Raw genomic sequence first — 19,938 nt, 5'->3', positions numbered from 1 at the left:
CAGTTTCATTAATGTGATATGCTAATTTTAGCAGCTTCATTTGCAATTTGCTAACAGCATGACACAAAACTGAGACATTGGTTGGTAAATTTGGCGTTAATTAAAGCTAATGTGACTCAGCAGTTTCATTAATGTCATAAGCTAACTTTAGCCACTTAATTAACAATGTGCTAACAGTATGACAGTAAAACTGAGACATTGGTTGGTAAATTTGGCGTTAATTAAAGCTAACGTGACTCAGCAGTTTTAAAAGTCTGACAAGCTAAAGTTAAAGCCAACATAAATCAGCAGTTAAGCTAACTTTGTATTTGTAATGTGCTAACAGTATGACGCTAAAACCGAGACATTGGTTGGTAAATTAGGGGCTAGCTAAAGGTAACATTAATTTGATTAGCTAACTCTAGCAGCTGCATTAACAATGTGCTAACAGCATGACACAAAACAGAGACATTGGTTGGTAAATTTGGCGCTAATTAAAGCTAACATGAATCAGCAGTTTTAAAATCTGACAAGCTAAAGTTAAAGCTGACATAAGTCAGCAGTTAAGCTAACTTTAGCCACTGCATTCACTATGTGCTAATAGTATCACAGTAAACTGAGACATTGGTTGGTAAATTAGGCGCTTGTTTAAGCTAACGTGACTCAGCAGTTTTAAAAGTCTGACAAGCTAACATATGTCACACTTACTCTAGCACCTACTCTACTTACGTACTGTGGTATACGCAAATATCAGCTACATTGGTTTCAATCATAAATGTGCAGTAATGATAGCTTTGTGAGCTAACCTTAGCGGCTTTCACAGATGTCATTATGCTAACACTACCAACAGCTCAGGCTCAAGCTATTAACTCCAGAATCTGAGTCTGTGATTTAAAACAACATTGCAATTGCTGGCGTATGTGCTTGCTAACAGTAGCTTAATTTTCACTCGAGCTCAAGCTAATTGCTATGTAAGCTGTGTTAGCATTTACCACAGCAACTACAAAGCTGTGAAAACATTGATGCTGTTAATTGTTGTTGGAGGTGTTAGCATCATTTATAGAATTTTCTGTAAAAAAAATGTATGATATCATAAAATGTTAGCTTACACAGGTATCATACCAGTTAGCTTGGTTTCAAATCAAACCAATGAAGCAAATGTTAGCATATAAAACAGCAGCTAAAAATGTCTACAGAGCATATAAGCTTAACCTGTTGGTGGTATTAGCATACTAAATTAGCTTAAATTAGCTAAAGTAGTTCCATATGACTGTGGATTTAGCTTAATATATGGTAGCTTAAATTTATCATCATATTCTTAAGTTTTATTAATGTCTGTTGTGATTTTACTGCTAGGAGTTCACATTGAGATGTATTAGCATGAAAGGCTAATTAGTTGTTGTTGCATTAATATTCTCACTGAGTGTCGGCTAACGCTAACACTGCTCCCCCTGGTTTGACACAGGTGTAGCACAAACACAGATTAGCTTTATTTATGAAGCTGGTGGGCTGCAGTCAGCGCTGGCTCCATTAGTATGGCTGCAGCGTGGCACTAACACGAGGTAGGCTCATTGGTATGACTGCTGAGTGCTGGCAGTGAATCCTGGCTGACTGGCAGAGCGCCCGGAGAGAGACACACACACACACACACGCACGCACGCACACAGAGAGAGAGAGGCACTGCATTGCGCTGAATGAAGGAGGAGTGAGTGAGTGAGTGAGTGACTGTGTGGCTGTGTTTGCATGTAACACTCAGGTTAGAGACGACTACACGTCCAGAGAGCTAAAGACCCGATCTGTTTTCTGTTTTTCATTTTCCTCCCGAAGAGAGCCGGAGGATAAAAACACACACACCTGCAGAGCCCCCACTCAGGTAATACATAATTACATCTCACAACCACAGCAGGAAGTACAACATGCCTCCATCATTTCAAGGTTTTCAGAGAGGAGTCATCAGAATGTGCAGAATGAGAGTGAGGAGGAGGATAAAAACCCTCACAGACGACTCTTAGAACAAGACCAGATACAATCAAATAAGCTGTATTGATCGCACACAGAGGGATTCAACCTTTTCAACAGCTCACAAAGAACACACGTCACATATTTAAAGTCCTGGGATGATTCGGTGCACTGATGACGAAGCCTTTTATATATTTTTAACACTCATTAGAGGACTACTTTTGTTTCTGGAGCCCGAGGGAAACGTCAGGACGGATTATTTCTTTAATATTTTTATTTATAACCAGCGTTTCTACTTTCAATCTCTGACTTAATAACGGCGTTTTGTCCTCAAGTATCTTTTTATTAAGCAATTATGTTAAATACTTTCCAATAAGAATTAATTTGGTTAAATCACATTACACCATAGAATGGTAACAAGATGAAGAAGAGCAAAAATAAATAAATAAATGACTGAAAGAAATATAATTGAATGAATCAGTACAAATTAAAATAAATATTAATTAAATTAGATTAAATTAAATACGTTCAGATTAGATTTAATTAAATTGAATACAATAAAATAAAATAAGATTAAATTAAAAATAAATAAATAAATGACAACGAAGTATAAAAGAATGACTCAGTTAAAATAAAAAATAAATAATAGTTAATGAGGTTAAATTAAATACTTTTATATTCGATTGAATTTAATTGAATAAAATTAAATAGAATGAAATCAGATTAAATTGTATTAAAAAAATAAAAATAAAATAATAATAAACAAACTCCTGAGCATGAAAAGCATGAACAAATATAGAGACATATACTACAATATTTGGCGTATCACTAGAAGTAACTGCAATATTAAATATCTGAAGATACTTTAAACTTGCTGCCAGAATTTAAGAGTAAATCTTGTTTAATATAAAAATAAATATATAAAAAAGGATAAAAGTCCCAGCTTCATTGTTAAAAAAACGTAACTTATCATTATTAATCCACACTGTTCATGGACTACATATTCACCACAGTTTTGTTTTAGTTCCTTTAAAATATACTAGTTTTTTTAACATTACTTTGTAAACAAAAAAAGATTTTCAAAATTTAAAAAATATTAAAAAGAAACTACCAAACAAATGAGTCCCCAGTATTCTATTTACTTAAATAAATAAATGAATAAATAAAAGAAAATGCCAAATCAATAAGGGTTTTCAAAATAAAAAAATATATTATTATTATAATTATTATAATTTTTACAAACACCATTGAGTCCCCAGTTTTCTATTTACTTCAAAAACAAAAACCATCAATATTATTTTATTTTATTAGTTTTCTGATATTTTGTTCTAATAAAGACTTTAACAGCTTTCTCTTCACTGCCAGATATTTCATTGAGGCGGCATGTTGTAATCACGATTTCAGAACTTCCAGGTGAATAGATATTGAAAATAATTGTGCAATATATAAAGCAATGTTTCTGTTTACAAGACAATATAAACTTTCAGTAATGGAATAAAGGAGAGCGTGTGTTGTTGTGTCTGTTGTGTGTTTGTTTACCTTCCTCGCGGCACTTTTCCCTCCACAGCAGGTTGTCTTCAGCCAGGATCCTCCAGTACCTGCAGGTCTGAGCGGCCTGCAGCAGGTCTCTGGGAGCCAGGAAGGTCAGCACATACAGCGCCAACTACACACACACACACACACACACACACACATTAGAACACCTCTCATGATGCACACAGGCGCTGTGTCTGATTTGTTACTGCTTTATTATAAAGATAGAGGGGAGTTGAGCGTACCTCTTTGGGCAGCAGCGATATGAAGTCTCTCTGGAACTGTGGCTCGATCACCTGCATCATGTGCTTCACCTGATTGGTCTCACACCTGTCAATCAACTCGTCCAGAGCCAATAGCCTCTCAGGGCCGCTCCAGGCCTGCAGGAGGAGGAAGGAGGAGAACGTTTAACACAGACATGTAGCATGTTCGGCTAACTTCTCTCTCTTAATATTATTTTTAGGTGTTTTTCAGTGTGTGTGTGTTTCATACCTAGCTGTGTGTATTTCTCAGTGTGTGTGTTTGTGTGTGTGTGTGTGTGAACATGTTGTTTTTCTGTAAGTGTTTCCATGTTCCTGAAACTGTTTTAACTTCTTCCCCAAGCAACAAAAAGCCGGGCTGGGTTTTTCATTCAAATATGTGTGTGTGTGTGTGTGTGTGTGTGTGTGTGTGTGTGTGTGTGTGTGTGTGTGTGTCCTTCTGTGTTTGTGTTTGAGTGTGTCTTTATTAGTTACATAAGGATAGCTGGGAGGCAACACTCCTCTCTGTGTTTACGTGCAGGAAGTGGAAGATATTCAAACACACATTTCACTGAAGTGTAACACACCAGGAAACTCAGGAGTGTGGTTTTTCTTTTATGTGTGTGTGTGTGTGTGTGTGTGTGTGTGTGTGTGTGAGTGTGTGTGTTTGCAAGTTTTTTTATTTTGATGAATTCCCCGGCAGTGTTAAATACTTGATTCTGATTGGTCGAAACCTCATAACAGCAGTGATTATTACTCAATAGAAAAACCAACAGCAGGAAGGACCTGATCACACATGACAGATCAAATATTGTTGAAAGGAGTGCCACACACATTCCCAAAAACAGTAGAATGGAATGCTCAGAATGGATCAAAGCGGTATGGAATGGAATAGAACCGAAAGATCAAAGCGGAATAGAATGAAGTGAAATAAAATGGAAAGATCAAAGCTGAGTAGAGTAGAATGGAATAGAACAGAAAGATCGAAGAAGAACAGAATAAAATGGAATAGAACAGAAAGATCAAAGTGGAATAGAATAGAATGGAATAAAATGGAAAGATCAAAGCGGAATAGAATAGAATGGAATAAAACAGAAAGATCAAAGCGGAATAGAATGGAATGGAATAAAATGGAAAGATCAAAGCTGAGTAGAGTAGAATGGAATAGAACAGAAAGATCAAAGAAGAATAGAATAGAATGGAATAGAACAGAAAGATCAAAGTGGAATAGAATAGAATGGAATAAAACAGAAAGATCAAAGCAGAGTATAATGGAATGGAACAGGAAGATCAGAGAGAAATGGAATGGAATGCCTCTCACTGATCAAAGCCAAACAACAACAGTGATTAATTCTTAACATTAAAAGTGACGCTCGAGACAACCTGATCACAAAGTTATGCTAAATCAATCCACGAAAAAGTAGTCCCGCATATTCCCCGCTCTGCCTGTTGACACTGTGGTAAAAACCTTGTAGCTATGTAGCCCATAAAGCTAATATGTTAGACTTCAAACATAGACTTGTTTCCACCTGAAGAAAAACCCTACCTAAAAGTCAAATGAATGCCTTCAAGTTCATATTTAGGAACAAAATGCTCAACATTTACACTCAGAGCTGTTCCCTAACCTATCAGGATCAACATCAGTGTCTTGTAATAATGAGTTGAAAGGCTCTATTTTTAACCTTCTTCTTGGAATTATCTGTCTTTTTTTTCCATCCTCCCCTCCTCATGTGCTGCTGCTATAATGGAAATCCCCCCCTGGCGATCGATAAATGTTTATCTTATCATCTCAGATAACAAGTTTGGCTTGAGTGTAAACTCCTCAAAGTCCAAGAAAGATCAAAACAGAGGTCTTTGTTTCGAGCTAACTTTAGAAAACATCATCTGTTCTCCTCTACTGTGACTGTTTGAGGTCTTCAAATGTAACCTTCAACCCAAGCTGCTGATGTGCTCCACTGCTTTGGAGGAAGTCAGCTAATTAGCTGGGGATGTAATGTTTGAGGCTTCCATTCGACTGACAGGTGAGGACGTTAGATTCATTCAGCTCCAACACTGCTGCTTTTTTAAGTTAGACAGATTTAGAAAATAGCGACGGCCATCTTTGGGCTCCATGTTTAATACAGTCTGTGGACTCACCTGGAAGGTATGGAGCCAGTCCTGCAAGCCAGAGGGGGGTGGGCCTGAGGTGACACGCCGCCGTTGAGCTGAATGACCATTGGCCAGCCGCAGGTCTCCAAATGTGGTGGGCGTGGATTGAACCAGATTGGAGGGACTGTAGAAAGAGACAGGGATGTTACTGGTGAGTCCAAATTTCAATTTCACAAAGTTAGCTTGCCTTGTTGGTTCGTCATATTAACAAGTGTTTCTTATTACCTGAGGTATCCGTTTCCTTTGCAGTGCTTCTTCCCCGAAGGGAACGGCCGCCCGTCTGGACCATGATCCAGCTTCCTCTTCATCTGGAAGTTTAAAAACAAAGAAGACGAAACGATAAGAGAACGAAACTCTGCACTGTGTCAAGAGGAAGGAAGGTTGAAATCACATGACTTCACATCTTTGGACGTTTAACTCAGCAGGTAAAAAAGTCAAGACAAGTATCATCTGTTAAAACCAAGCGGCAACCTCCTGTCTCAAAATATGAGTCCATTGTGGACGTGCTAAAAACTGCAGTTCATCAAGGATCCACTTGAGGCTGGCTCCGGAAGGACCGGAAACCACATACACACCAATTTAAACAAGACGATCTTTACAGCAGAAATAAACATGTTTACAGCCTGGTTCAAAATGAGTGTAGTCTGGAGAGCTCATTTCTTGATCGGAACACACTGTACGTAGATATTGAGATTACGAGTCTTCCAATGAGAGGCACAGCTGACTTGATTGACAGGCAGGAACACTGTAGCTGTTGGCGAGGAGGCTCAAAGCCCCGCCTCTTTACCTCACACTCGCTCGACAGCAGCAATATGGCTCCCGCCGATGACTGGCCTCAAAACAGCTCTTCAGAAACAGATGGGTGATGTCATGGATACTAAGTCCATTGTTTATACAGTCTATGGTTCAAACGTCAACATGTTTATTTCTTTCTGAAAGTGTGAAGGCTGTTGGAGTTGACTCAGGTTCAAAGTATCTGAACTCACTTCAAACCGCTCCATGTTGTTGTTGTTTTTTCACATACGTGTGTTTTGTGATTATTAATGGCTACTTTCAAAACAAATCTAGGGGCGCCGTTGGCCTTGCAGTCTAAGCGCGCCCCACATTCAGAGGCTATAGCCCTCGTCGCAGAGGTCGCATGTTGATTCCAGCCTCGACCATTTCCTGCATGTCTTCACAGTTTTGACTTGGGGGGCCAAACTGGGGCGCTGACTGTTGAAGGGTTGGCCAGGCAGGAAAACATTAGGGGCTTACCCCAAACCTAGGAGGGTTACCTTCACTAATCACATCTACTTTAACTTATTTTTATAAAATAATTTAACAAATTAACATTTTTGTAGATTTCTAACGTTAGCATTAAAAATGTAACACGACAGAGTGTCAACATTTAAATCTGCTGAACTCTTTAAGGACTCAAAATGAAGATGATTATTTAATGTCAACGCATCAACAAAAACAATATTCAAATCCACAGAAACTCCTGTCCAGCTGATTTGAATATAAGTAATGCCTCTGACATGGCAAACAGCCAATCATGTTTAAGAATTTCAGGGTCGCCAATCAGTTTTCAGAGGCTCTGCCACTGGTCTTCCCCCACTCTCTACTCCCCACATTTCCTTTCTCTCTCCAACTGTCCTGTCCATTAAAGGCGTTAATGCCACAAAAATATAACTTAAAAAACCCCCCAAAAAAACAAATCCGGACTTTTAAGTCATGATAAAAAATTCAAACAGCATCTCCCAGTTGGTGAAAATGGTGGACAGTGATTGAGGCAGCTGTTTTGGTGGTTGTAAATCATAATCAAATAAATAATAGCTAGTTAAACATCATTAATCAAACCCAGCTACTATTACTAATGTTAGTCTAATAGGGAAACATATTGAGCTTCCTCCACTGTGTCCTGGTTGATTTCTGTCGTACATAAGGAACAAAATCAGCTGTTTTATAGTTTGCATTAATAAACAGAAGTTGTAGCGTCTTTGTAACATCACTACAATGACTTCAACTGAGTCACTGATAATTGGCTAAGGGCACATTATGACCTTTAAGTGGCTTTAATGTAATAATCTGTATTTCCTCACTCCAGGGAACCAGAAATGTCGATTACAATGGTTGGACTGTATCAGTTTTAAGTTGTGTAGATAAAAAGGCTTGGAGAGTGAAGTTTTTTTACTGATTCTAATTCATTTTCATACCATTAAACCGCTCACACGCAGCCATGTCTTAAATAAATCCATTATTAATTGCCTGATTTAAGAGTTCTGCATCTTATAGAGGAGCAAAAGCAGATGACTAAGATTAAGTGCGTATGAGGAAGTAGGACATGGTTGTTGGTGATTGTTTGAAAAGGTATTGTAGCAGTAGTTGCAAGATCCACACAGATGAAGAGATGTGCGACTACAGAGACGCCGACAACACCTACACTGTGAGCGTAACACAAACACAGCGGCCTGGAGGTCTGAATCAGCCTTCCATCTCTTTCCTCTCTGTCTCTCTCTCTCTCTCTTTCACTGAATGAATGCAGGAATGCAGAAAATCGCAGGAATGTCGCCGGTGCAGCAATGGTCAAAAATAGAGCAGCACGCGCTAACAGGCTGCAGATACACACTCAGCATGTATGTGTCCTTCTTCCTGCTTTCAGCATCTTTACATAAAGCACGGCGTTATCTCTGTAATCTGCGCTATAAAAGAAGAAGAAGAAGAAGAAGAAGAAGAAGAAGTCGGCCTGCAGGTCAAAACTGAGGCCACGATTTAAACCCACTGATGCTCTGCCGCACAGATCCAGACTCCAAACATCAACAACATACGGCCGTGATTCCAGCTCTTAACTCCGGCCTAAACTCATAATCTGCTTTTCATTTTCAGACTTTTTCCCCCCCGATGTCGCTGGATTTTGATCGCAGATGTCGCGTCTGTGTGGATTTCATTAAGCCGGAGAGGACAACTTCACTTGAGGGTGAAAAACATCCAAATGTGTTTGCTGTTAAAAACCAGAACTTCAAGTCTTTGGTGTTTTTCGGGGGGAAGAGAAACATGTGCACTTCCTGTAAATATGCATAAATGTTCACATATGTATCCTTGGATAACTCTATTCTAATCCACTGAAGTGTTTTTGAATTAAGTGTGACCTTGTTCCTTTAAGAGCGGAAGCATGTCTGTAATGACTGATGATGAATGTATGATCACTAAGCATCATGCTGAGATATTACACTGACCTTCACACAATAACAGCCTCTATCTGCACTATCTAGATGCCAAAAATGTTAATTTTAATGGTTTCTTTCTTAAATTCTAAAGCTAGCTACATAAAGGAACATTTCCATATTTCAGTTTTGTGTCATTTTCGTCCATTTTCGTAGATTAAAGCTGATTTATGCAACATTTTTGACCACTAGTGACACATTTTATGGCATTAACCATCCAAGAATCCTACCAGTTAAAAGCTACAGTATTATGCAGACACTGAGAAGTGCTATCTTTGTAATAGTAATCTTGTTTTTATTCATTTCTGCTGTCTTGTACGCTGTTCTGGGGGGCAAAGAATGTAGTTCCATAGTTTGATATCCATCTTTAACTGAAGTTTTTACCATTTTAAAGCAAGCTAGCATTCATTTTAAAGGTTTGAGTCTTATGTCTTGTAGATATAACAACAATAAACTTAACATTTACAAGATCTTTAGTGTTTCTTATTTATTTTGTGATACAACACATCCTATTTGATGCTAAAAATGTAGTTGTACTGTGTATAATACATATTTAAACTCAGTTTTTACTAATAATACACACTAAAATGTACATTTCTATAGTCTTAATCTTTTGGCTTGTAGGCTTGAAGATTTTAGAGCAATTTTGTTTATCTTATTGTGTTTTAACACCATCTTGACCCCTAATTAAGCTAGCATTAAGCTGCCAATAAGTCATTCCATATTTATATTGTGCTTTTATAGAAAAGTGACATCTAACAATGTTTTTTTTTTACCACAAGTACACAAAGAAAGTCAAATTCTAGGGTCTTAATCTTATGTGTTGTAGGTTTGAAGATTGTAGAGCATTAGAAACTAAAGATTTGTCAGATTTTTGATCATTATCACTTATTTTGTTGTGTTTTACGCCACATTGACCCCAAAAATGCTAATTACATTAGCATTTAGTCGTTCCATATTCATATTGTGCTTTTCTAGAGAAGTGACATCTTTCATATATCACTACAGTGAATAATTCTTGTTTGGTAGCATCTATTTGTAAGATTTTTGACTTGTAGTTTGTAGTGATAATGCTAGGAAAGCGTCACATGACTTTAAATTGTTTGTTTTTGTCCATTATTGATTGATTTTACTACTTTTTGCGCTACATTTGACATTAAGCAATGCAATTCAAAGCAGCTTTTTGGTGTAATAACTATGTTTCACTTTTGTTGTGACTGTAAAGACGCTCAAACTGTTAATATCTCTGGTTTTTAGGGTTAGCTTGCATACATTTTTAACATTTTCTGTAGTTTATGCTGTTTCGTACGCAACATTTCCCCCCTTTTAGCTAGATTTGATGACATTTTAACTTCATTCATAGATATCTGTTCTCTGAGTTATCACCATTTGATTGGTTAAATGCAATTTCCAGGATATTTCATGAGGATGCAAACCCTTAAACCAGGTGGGTTAAATACAGAGATTACAGAGGGATAGAGGAGGGGGATCAATAATCAATAATCCAATCAGACAGAGAGAGGGAAGGAGAGAGGGAAGGAGAGAGGGAAGGAGATGAACATAAGGAAAGGAGATGAACATAAGGGAAGGAGATGAACATGGGGAAAGGACAGAACACGAGTAGTCTTCCTCTCCTGGTTCCGCAGTGGTCCGCACACACACACACACGCACGCACGCACACACACACACACACACACACACACACACACACACACACACACACACACACACATTCCGCTGTCAGGGAGAAACGCCTTGTCATCCCGGTGCCGCACGAGCCTGACAACCTTGAATTCCTCAACGACTCAATTAAACAAGAGAACCCGCATCAGCTGCTGACGTCAGCCGATCGATCCGATATATAATCGTTATATGATCGATACTCACTTTGTAGAAGATGAGCTTCAGGGTGCCGTAGAACCCCATGGCTGCCCCCCGGTAGGTACAGCCCCGCGAGACACGCCAAATAAAGAGGGATCACAGGTGGACCAGGTAAATCCAGAACCCCGAAACACGAAGATCCGGAGCGACGTCAACAATCCATCCGGTTAAATCGGTTAATCGATGAGGAATATGAATGTGAGAGCAGCGCGTCTGAAGCTCGTGCTGCTGCTGCTGCTGCTTCAGGATTCACTGAGGAGGACTCTCTCTCTCTCTCTCTCTCTCTCTCCCTCTCTCTCTCTCTCTCTCGACCACAGGAACACGCAGGGACATGCCTCTCTCCGCCTCGTGAGAGAGAGAGGGAGGGAGGGAGGGGTGGAGCCGCGTGCAGCGTGTGTGTGTGTGTGTGTGTGTGTGTGTGTGTGTGTGTGTGTGTGTGTGTGTGTGTGTGTGTGTGTGTGTGTGTGATTAGAATGCTGAGTAGAATGTTACAACGTTCTACTTCTTTGAAGCTACTCTCTGACGTTCTAGAACGGACTGACGTCACTAACGGTCCACAGGTGAACACGCTAAGCTGGAGTTTAATATTTAAATACATATATTTACATATTAATCATTAACTAAGTCAGGCATAATGTACAGTTAGCAGGTAGTTATGGGGAATAGAATCCCTTCAGGGTTCGCGTTGGGGTCTCGACTTGTCCGCTTATTACCCGGCTACTAACTTAAAATACAAACACGTCCAAAAAACATTGATTGAAGATTATTTTATTGATTTTAAATGATTTATATGATTTATTCTAGCAACTTTGTCCCTATATTTAGTAGGGATGAGTATTGCCAAGTACCTCACAATACGATACGCATCACGATACTTGGGTCACAATACGATAGTATCACGATATATCACGATATCACAATATTGTGATATATTGCGATATTCTACACAGTTAACTAAGAAAAAGTAGGGATGGTATATATGTAAATCACACAATATTACTCAAAATTGAAAGGACAAATTAACTCAAAACTATTTGGTTGAAAACAACTTTTCCACTTTATTGTTTTTGAAATACTGTAGTTGTATTTTTGTTCAAACTCGGCTAAAATGTGCATTTTTATTATTAAAAAAATATGAATATTAAGAGTTGAAATATCGATATCATATGGAGGTCAAAGTATCACAATATATTGCTGTATCGATATTTTTTCACACCTCTAATATTTAGCAAGTTTTCAGACCCCTCTAGCGACCCTTCTTCAAAAAAGCGACTAGCAACAAATCTAGCAACTTTTTCTGGTGTTAAATTTAGACTCTTGGAGACTGACGTGAAAGCATGTATCGTTCTTACTCTACTCAACGAGCAGTGGATGCTGCTGTATTCAGAGCAGGAGGCGTTCATCCCTCAGCATTCTGACTGTGTCACGCATGTACGAAGACACCGCTGGCTGATCCCGCAAAATGTAAAATGTGTAAAATGAACAACACATAACCCCGCCATGTTTAAATCTCCAGTGGACTTCGGGAAGATAACTTTTTTTGTTTGGAAGATGGCGTCAAGAAACAGCGTTCCATGGTCGACCGCGGAGGTGCAGACTTTCCTCTGGGTTTTCTTCTTCGTTGCATTTATTAGCGGGGTACACTGTGTCCCGCTGCCATGACATCACGCTATTACGTAGCTGACGCGGCTATCGGCATCCAGCTTACACGCCGCCCACCAAGTAGGGCACGGTTGGCTGTGGAAACGCAAACAGGATCAGGCGTTACCGATCCGACCCGTACCAAACTGTACAGTTCCATATCAGACCGCTTGGTGGAAACGAGCCATAACACACTCTGCCTGCAGAGCAAAATAGTGCCTCTGGCTACTTGATGCTCTGTTTTTGGTCTCCACCACCAAAAACAAAGAAAACATCTGATTCTGCTAAATGCTTCAACTTACGCACAAGCAAGGCTATTACTGTTGCTGTTTGAAAACAAGTGAAGGTGGACCACACAGTAAAGTTTAACGCTAATAAACCAAAACATTTAGCTTAAAGACGCTAAAGGTCACGACAAAGCTTATCAAAACTTGAAAAGAGGAATTATATTTCTTTATATTTACAGGGAAGATCAATCAGGTTCAACTCGGCTGCTGGGTCCCCTCATTGCTAACCTGCTAGCCTTTATGCTAAGCTAAGCTAGCTGTCATAGGAACCATGAAATAGTTATTAAGATATTTCAGTGTGGAAAGGAAAGGAGGAGTGACAGTGTCATCCCTTGAGCTACAAACATTCAGACGCAAAGTGAGGGGGAGGTGGAGGTCACAGCTTTCTCACAGCTGATTGACCCACAGGTCGACACACTGAAACTCCCACAGGCACAGGCACGCACACGCACACACACACACACACACACGCACACACACACACGCACACACACACAAACAGGTCAGACGGTGTTTAGGAGATGCAGGGGGATAATTTGGGAGGTCAAACCTTCACCCAGAGCCTGGAGAGACAAAACAACACACCTCCTCCTCCTCTATCACCTGTTCAGCCTCTTCTTCTTTCTGTCTTTTTCCCCTACATTCTCCCATCCCTCATTTTTTCTTCCTGTCATCTTTCCTTCTTTATTCCTGGCCTCCTTTCATACCTGGAGGCCTCTTCCTCATATTTTATTCTCCATCTCCTTCCTTTTCTTTTTTTTCTCCCCTACAACTACAAACTCTACTATTCCTACAACTCTTTGCCATAACTAACCTGAACACAGGCATTCAGACTATAGAGTGGGTTTGTCTTCATAGTGTCAGATGTATATAGGAAACATAAACAGACCCCCCTGTGGAGTGGAAAGTAATGTGGTGCATACAGCCCTGCAGATATTTGACTTTCTGTGTATCCTGACTCACAGATGTGTTTGTGATGGTTTATATCACACTGACTGTTCCCTGATGTTCTGAATATGAAAGTGATGAGAAGTCTCAGTTTTTAGGTTCATACCACCAAAGTAAGCCACAGTGAAGCCTCTATATGATTTACTGTGAAACTGAGACTCACCAAAATACAGACGGGACACCATGATGTTGTTATTTTGACAAACTTAAGATCTGTTAATTAGAAGGGCAATCAAAAGTGTCTCTTTCTGGTTCATACCACCAAAATAAGACAGTGAAGCCTCTATATGATTTACTGTTTACAGTGAAACTGAGACTCACCAAAATACAGACTGGACACCATAATGTTGTTATTTCAGAAACTTTAGATCTGTTAATAACAAGGAGAATCACAAGTTTCTCTTTCATGGTCATACCGCCAAGGTTATCCACAGTGAAGCCTCTATATGATTATCTGTTAACGGTGAAACTGAGACTCACCAAAATACAGACCAATGGGACACCATGATGTTGTGATTTCAGAAACTTTAGATCTGTTAATTACAAGGACAATCACAAGTTTCTCTTTCAGGTTCATACCGCCAAAGTAAGCCAGTGAGGCCTCTGTTGGATTTACCTTTTACAGTGAAACTGGGACTCACCAAAGCACAGACAGGATACCATTATGTTGTTATTTCAGCAAACTTAAGATCTGTGAATTTCAAGGACAATCACAAGTTTCTTTTTTGGGTTCATACCCCAAAGTAAGCCAGTGAAGCTTCTACATAATATACAATTTACAGTGAAACTGGGACTAACCAAAATACAGACGGGACTCCATGATGTTATTATTTCATCAAATTTAAGATCTGTTGATTACAAGAAAATTACAGGGTTCTTTTTTAGGTTCATATCACCAAGGTAAACCATGGTGAAGCCTCTACGTAACTTACATTTTACAGTAAAACTGGGACTCACCAAAGCACAGACAGGACACCATGATGTTGTTATTTCAGCAAATTTAAGATCCGTTAATTACAAGGACAATCAAAAGTTTCTCTTTCAGGTTCATACCGCCAAAGTAAGCCAGTGAGGCCTCTGTTGGATTTACCTTTTACAGTGAAGCTGGGACTCACCAAAGCACAGACAGGATACCATTATGTTGTTATTTCAGCAAACTTAAGATCTGTGAATTTCAAGGACAATCACAAGTTTCTTTTTTGGGTTCATACCCCAAAGTAAGCCAGTGAAGCTTCTACATAATATACAATTTACAGTGAAACTGGGACTAACCAAAATACAGACGGGACTCCATGATGTTATTATTTCATCAAATTTAAGATCTGTTGATTACAAGAAAATTACAGGGTTCTTTTTTAGGTTCATATCACCAAGGTAAACCATGGTGAAGCCTCTACGTAACTTACATTTTACAGTAAAACTGGGACTCACCAAAGCACAGACAGGACACCATGATGTTGTTATTTCAGCAAATTTAAGATCTGTTAATTACAAGGACGATCAAAAGTTTCTCTTTCAGGTCCATACCGCCAAGGTAAGCCAGTGAAGCCTCTTTATGATTTACCATTTACAGTGAACCTGGGACTCATCAAAATACAGACTAACGGGACACCATGCTGTTGTTATTTCTACAAATTTAATACTTGTAACTACTAAGTAGAAAATCACGCAAAAATAAAGTGATATTTTTTGTGTTCAAATCATCAAAGTATGCCAGAGTGAAGCCTCAATGTTACTTACTATTTACAGTGAAACTGAGACTCATCAGAAACACAAGAAAAGGCACTACGCCATGGTACGTAACAACCAAAAAATGACAACATTTACTTTGCAGATTTATCTGGAAAGGGAGGTAGGAAAACTGGACTGTAAACAACGTGACACAGGGAGATGTTTTGGCTAAAAGTCGTTTAACGCTAACCGCTAGCTACAACCGGTTACCGTAAAAGTTGACCCTTTTCCAAAGAGGCATATCGCATTCTTGTGAATTCCGAGATTGTACTCTTAGAAGTCAGAGTACAACTTAACATTTTTTACACTTTTATGCTAATTTAAAAAATGTTAGCTGATGTCAGAGTTGAGTGTATTTTTATAGTGAAAGTGAACAACTGCGGTTTATCATTCTCATTTTTAACAATTAGGGGTTAGTTATACTCAAGATAAAACATCAATGGTAAAGTTTATTATTTATTAAAATGCATGAAAAGACAAACATCCATCTCTTTCATCTTTCTCCCCGCTTTTCTTTTTGTCTTTTGAACTCGCCCTCCCTCTCTCTCTCTCTCTCTCTCTCCCTTTCTCTCTCTGGTATGCAGACCCACTGAGTCCCCGCTTCTGATGGTCTTGTAAAATCCAAGTCTATTGTGAGTGTGTGTGTGTGTAATGCATTAAAACAGCTGACTCTTTCCCACACTGAAGGACCATGTGTGTGTGTGTGTGTGTGTGTGTGTGTGTGTGTGTGTGTGTGTTTGTGTGTGTGTGTGTGTTACCCTCGCAGCTAACTACTGTCAGACTCTGGAAACACAAAAACCACTTCAAAGAATCAGACAGATGTGTCCTCCATTTGTAGTGTGCGTGTGTGTGTGTGTGTGTGTGTGTGTGTGTGTGTGTGTGTGTGTGTGTGTGTGTTTGTGTGTGCGTGAGTGAGAATGTGTAGCTGGCTAGATTAGCCTACAAGTGTGTGAAGAATCAATAAAGAGAGAGAGAGAGTGAGAGAGAAGATCAGAGGAATGTGTGAAGGATTGATTTTTTGCAGATGATGTTTCATCTGTGTGTGTGTGTGTGTGTGTGTGTGTGTGTGTGTGTGTGTGTGTGTGTGTGTGTGTGTATAAAAAGTAAAGTACAGTAGAAACGCTCTGATAAAGTTTCTGCAAAGTCTTTGAAACTAAATTGGGCGGTCGCAATAATCGCGAAACAATATATTGACGATAACCCGGTCTCAGCAGATGTGTGTCTAACATGAGTCTGGTCCTGCTGGAGGTTTCTGCCTGTTAAAGGAAGTTTGTCCTTGCCACTGTAACTTGCTAAATGCTGCAAAGTGCTCTGCTCATGGTGGATTAAGATGAGATCAGACTGAGTCCTGTCTGTAAGATGGGACTGGATCTGATCCGGTCTTGATGTTGGGTCTTTGTTAATAATAGAGCATAGAGCACGGTCTAGACCAGCTCATAGTTGTGGTTCCTTTTACTAGTTGCATATCGCGAGAAAACCATAAAGTGTAGACATAATGGACGTAGTATCTGTGATGTCACCCATCTGTTTCTGAAGCGCTGTTTTGAGGCCAAATGGCAGTGGCAGCCATATTGGAAATGCTGAACACAACCTAACTTCAGGTCGAGCGAGTGTGACATGAAGAGGCCGACTTTGAGCCTCTTAGCCAACAGCTACAGTGTTCCCGCCTGTCAATCAAGTCAGCTGTGCCTCTAATTATGGAAAACTTCTAATCTTAATATCTTTGAAATTGCCGTGATATGATAAAATTCAAGTGCAAGATTGACAGACGGATCGGGGCGGCGTCTGCAGTGATGCGGACGCTGTACCGGTCTGTTTTGGTGAAGAGAGACCTGAGCCAGAAGGCAAAGCTCCCAATTTACCGGTCAATCTATGTTCCCACCCTCACCTACGGTCACGAGCTGTGGGTAGTGACCGAAAGAACAAGGTCGCCAATACAAGCGGCCGAAATGAGCTTCCTCTGCAGGGTGTCTGGGCTCAGCCTTAGAGAGAGGGTCAGGAGTTCAGACATCCGGGAGAGGCACAAAGCAGAGCCGCTGCTCCAGATGAGGTGGTTGGGCATCTGGTCAGGATGCCTCCCGGACGTCTCCCTTGGGAGGTGTTTCGGGCATGTCCGTCTCAGAGGAGGCCACAGGGAAGACCCAGGACACGCTGACAGGATTATATCTCTCAGCTGGCCTGGGAACGCCTCGGTATCCTCCCAGAAGAGCTGGTGGAAGTGACCGGGGAGAGGAGTGTCTGGGCTTCCCTGCTGAGGCTGCTGTCCCCCGACCGGACCCGGATAAGCAGAGGAAGATGGATGGATTGATGAAAAAATTCACCCCCTGTACAGTGTGTGCCAATCGAGAAATGAGCTATCCAGACTACACTCGTCTTTTGAACCAGGCTGTAAACATGTTTATTTCTGCTGTAAAGATCGGCTTTTTTGAATTGATGTGTATGTGGTTTCCGGTACTTCCAGAGCCAGCCTCTAGTGGACACTCGATGAACTGCAGTTTTTAACACTTCCGAATTGGTTTCAATTCTCACAGCTTGAGGTTGCCAAAGAGGCTTCAGTGACCAACTAGCCAGCATTTAACCCGGAGTGTGTCTGCAACTGCGGCGCAAATCATGTCAGAGGAGATGACGAATGAAAGCGAGTGTAAAAAATGTTTCCACGCTAGTTTGGGAGATTTTCAGGACTTCAAAAAGACACGGGCTGTTTCCATAGATATCAGGATGTCGTTAGTGTGAGGGCTTGTGTCCTCAGATGAATGTGTTTTTAAAATGTGTGACACCACGTCGGTCATCAGAGCAGATGGTTTGGTGATCAAGCTGACGGGATTCAAACACAGAAGCTGCCGTGTTTCCGGGGGGACAGATTATAGAGGTGCAATGCAGCAAACAACAGGTTCTTTATAAGGCAAATAAACACTCGGGCTGCAGAGAGGTCCGTGTGTGTGTGTGTGTGTGTGTGTGTGTGTGTGTGTGTGTGTGTTTGTGTGTGTGTGTGTGTGTGTGTGTAGTTCAGTGTGTGTGTTCATCTATAATGAATGCAGGGAGTGTTGCAGGGATGTTAGGGACTTAGTGCTCATGTATATTTTAATGAGTAACCGTGTGTGAGTGTGTCTGAGCTGCAATCGCTCTCAGGGGAGGAATCAAGAATCAACTGTGTCCAGGATAAGGAGAAGGAAGGAGGGAAGGAAGAAAGGAAGGAAGGAAGGTGAGTAAAGCAGAAAGGGAAAGAAGAACGGGAAGCTCTGTCTGCATCAATAATTTAATGTGAGCAACAGATCGACAATGAATCTGAGTCACAGTCAAAGACCTGATGAAGGTCTTACCAAGTCTGACCTTTAACATTTCTGTAAAAAGAGAAAAGAGTTTTTGTCCATTTCTTTTTATGTATATTTTCAATTCCAGCATTAAACCCAGAGGGAAATGTTAAAACTGAAATATTAAACAAACTACAAGCGACCCAAATAAGATGTTACCCATGGTTTAGGTGGTAGAGTCAGTGATACTTACAAAATGTGACAAAGTTGGAATGGAAACAGACTCGGTAAATAAATAATGTTATGAATGAAGCACGTGGCTTAGACGCCACTCGAGCTGGTACTGTAAAAACACGAAGGTAGATCTGTGAGAGAGGAACAGAAATATTAGAGGTGCGTGATACGAATCGGTCCGATAAATCAAAGTGAAATCTTTAGACTCACTGATTTGATTATTTAGCTTTGGGTTAGTTTGGAGCAACTTTCAGTGGTTCTGTTGAATCGGCACTACAGCACTCCACCAATGCTAGCTAAACGCTGCTTTGTATTTCTTCAAGACATCTTCGCTGCCATTTTCCAAGTGCCTGTATGACTTTATGTATGTATGAAGGTATGAGTGCATGTACAAGTGTACATGGATACAGATACTGTACATGAACACATTAGTTATTATTATGTATCCACTTTCTTTTCTACCTGCTGCCTTTCTTTTTTTCTTTTCTTTTTTGTGTTGTCTTTTTTTGCTAAGTCTGTCGCCAGAGTCAATTGTTAACTATATATTACCGGTTCCTGTATGGAGAAACATATTGAGTTTGCCATGTACCAAGCCTTTGAAAAGTTCAATAAAATCTTTTAAAAAGTTATAGACTTTTTCTCCTTCTCTTTGAACGCCTGCACACGCTCTGCAAGTCTCCCCTGTGTTATTATGCTCTTAAACAGAGAATACATCCACACCGGCGACGCCATTTTTACTCTCGTTATAGCTTGTTGTTATAGGCTGTGCTTGTTCTTCTTCTCTGTATGTAATGAACAAGCGGCAATCTCCGGTCTGAAAATATGAAGCCAATGTGGAAGTGCTAAAAACTGCAGTTCATCGAGTGTCCACTAGAGGCTGGCTCTGGAAGTACCGGAAACCAC

The 19,938-nt window shown here is 40.0% G+C and overlaps 1 protein-coding gene across 2 annotated transcripts in view; it reads right to left on the bottom strand.

Moving 5' to 3' along the window:
- Positions 1 to 19,938, bottom strand: part of LOC117807470 (F-box/WD repeat-containing protein 7-like) — a 41,164-nt gene that overhangs the window by 7,588 nt on the left and 13,638 nt on the right. The window contains exons 1-5 of one of the 2 annotated variants that reach the window (XM_034676784.1): positions 10,950 to 11,254; positions 6,084 to 6,166; positions 5,847 to 5,982; positions 3,717 to 3,851; positions 3,478 to 3,601 (exon numbers count right to left, since the gene is read on the bottom strand). In XM_034676784.1, coding sequence (XP_034532675.1) covers positions 3,478 to 3,601; positions 3,717 to 3,851; positions 5,847 to 5,982; positions 6,084 to 6,166; positions 10,950 to 10,988 — 517 coding nt within the window. In that variant the 5' untranslated portion in view covers positions 10,989 to 11,254. Of the gene's footprint in view, positions 1 to 3,477; positions 3,602 to 3,716; positions 3,852 to 5,846; positions 5,983 to 6,083; positions 6,167 to 10,949; positions 11,255 to 19,938 lie in introns of those variants that run through there. The other variant, XM_034676783.1, reaches the window with a different exon arrangement.

This window comes from Notolabrus celidotus, chromosome 23 (genome assembly GCF_009762535.1).
Source record: "Notolabrus celidotus isolate fNotCel1 chromosome 23, fNotCel1.pri, whole genome shotgun sequence".
Lineage (NCBI taxonomy): Eukaryota > Metazoa > Chordata > Actinopteri > Labriformes > Labridae > Notolabrus > Notolabrus celidotus.
Note: the sequence above shows the minus strand (reverse complement) of the source record. Positions and strands in the feature narration are given on the sequence as shown.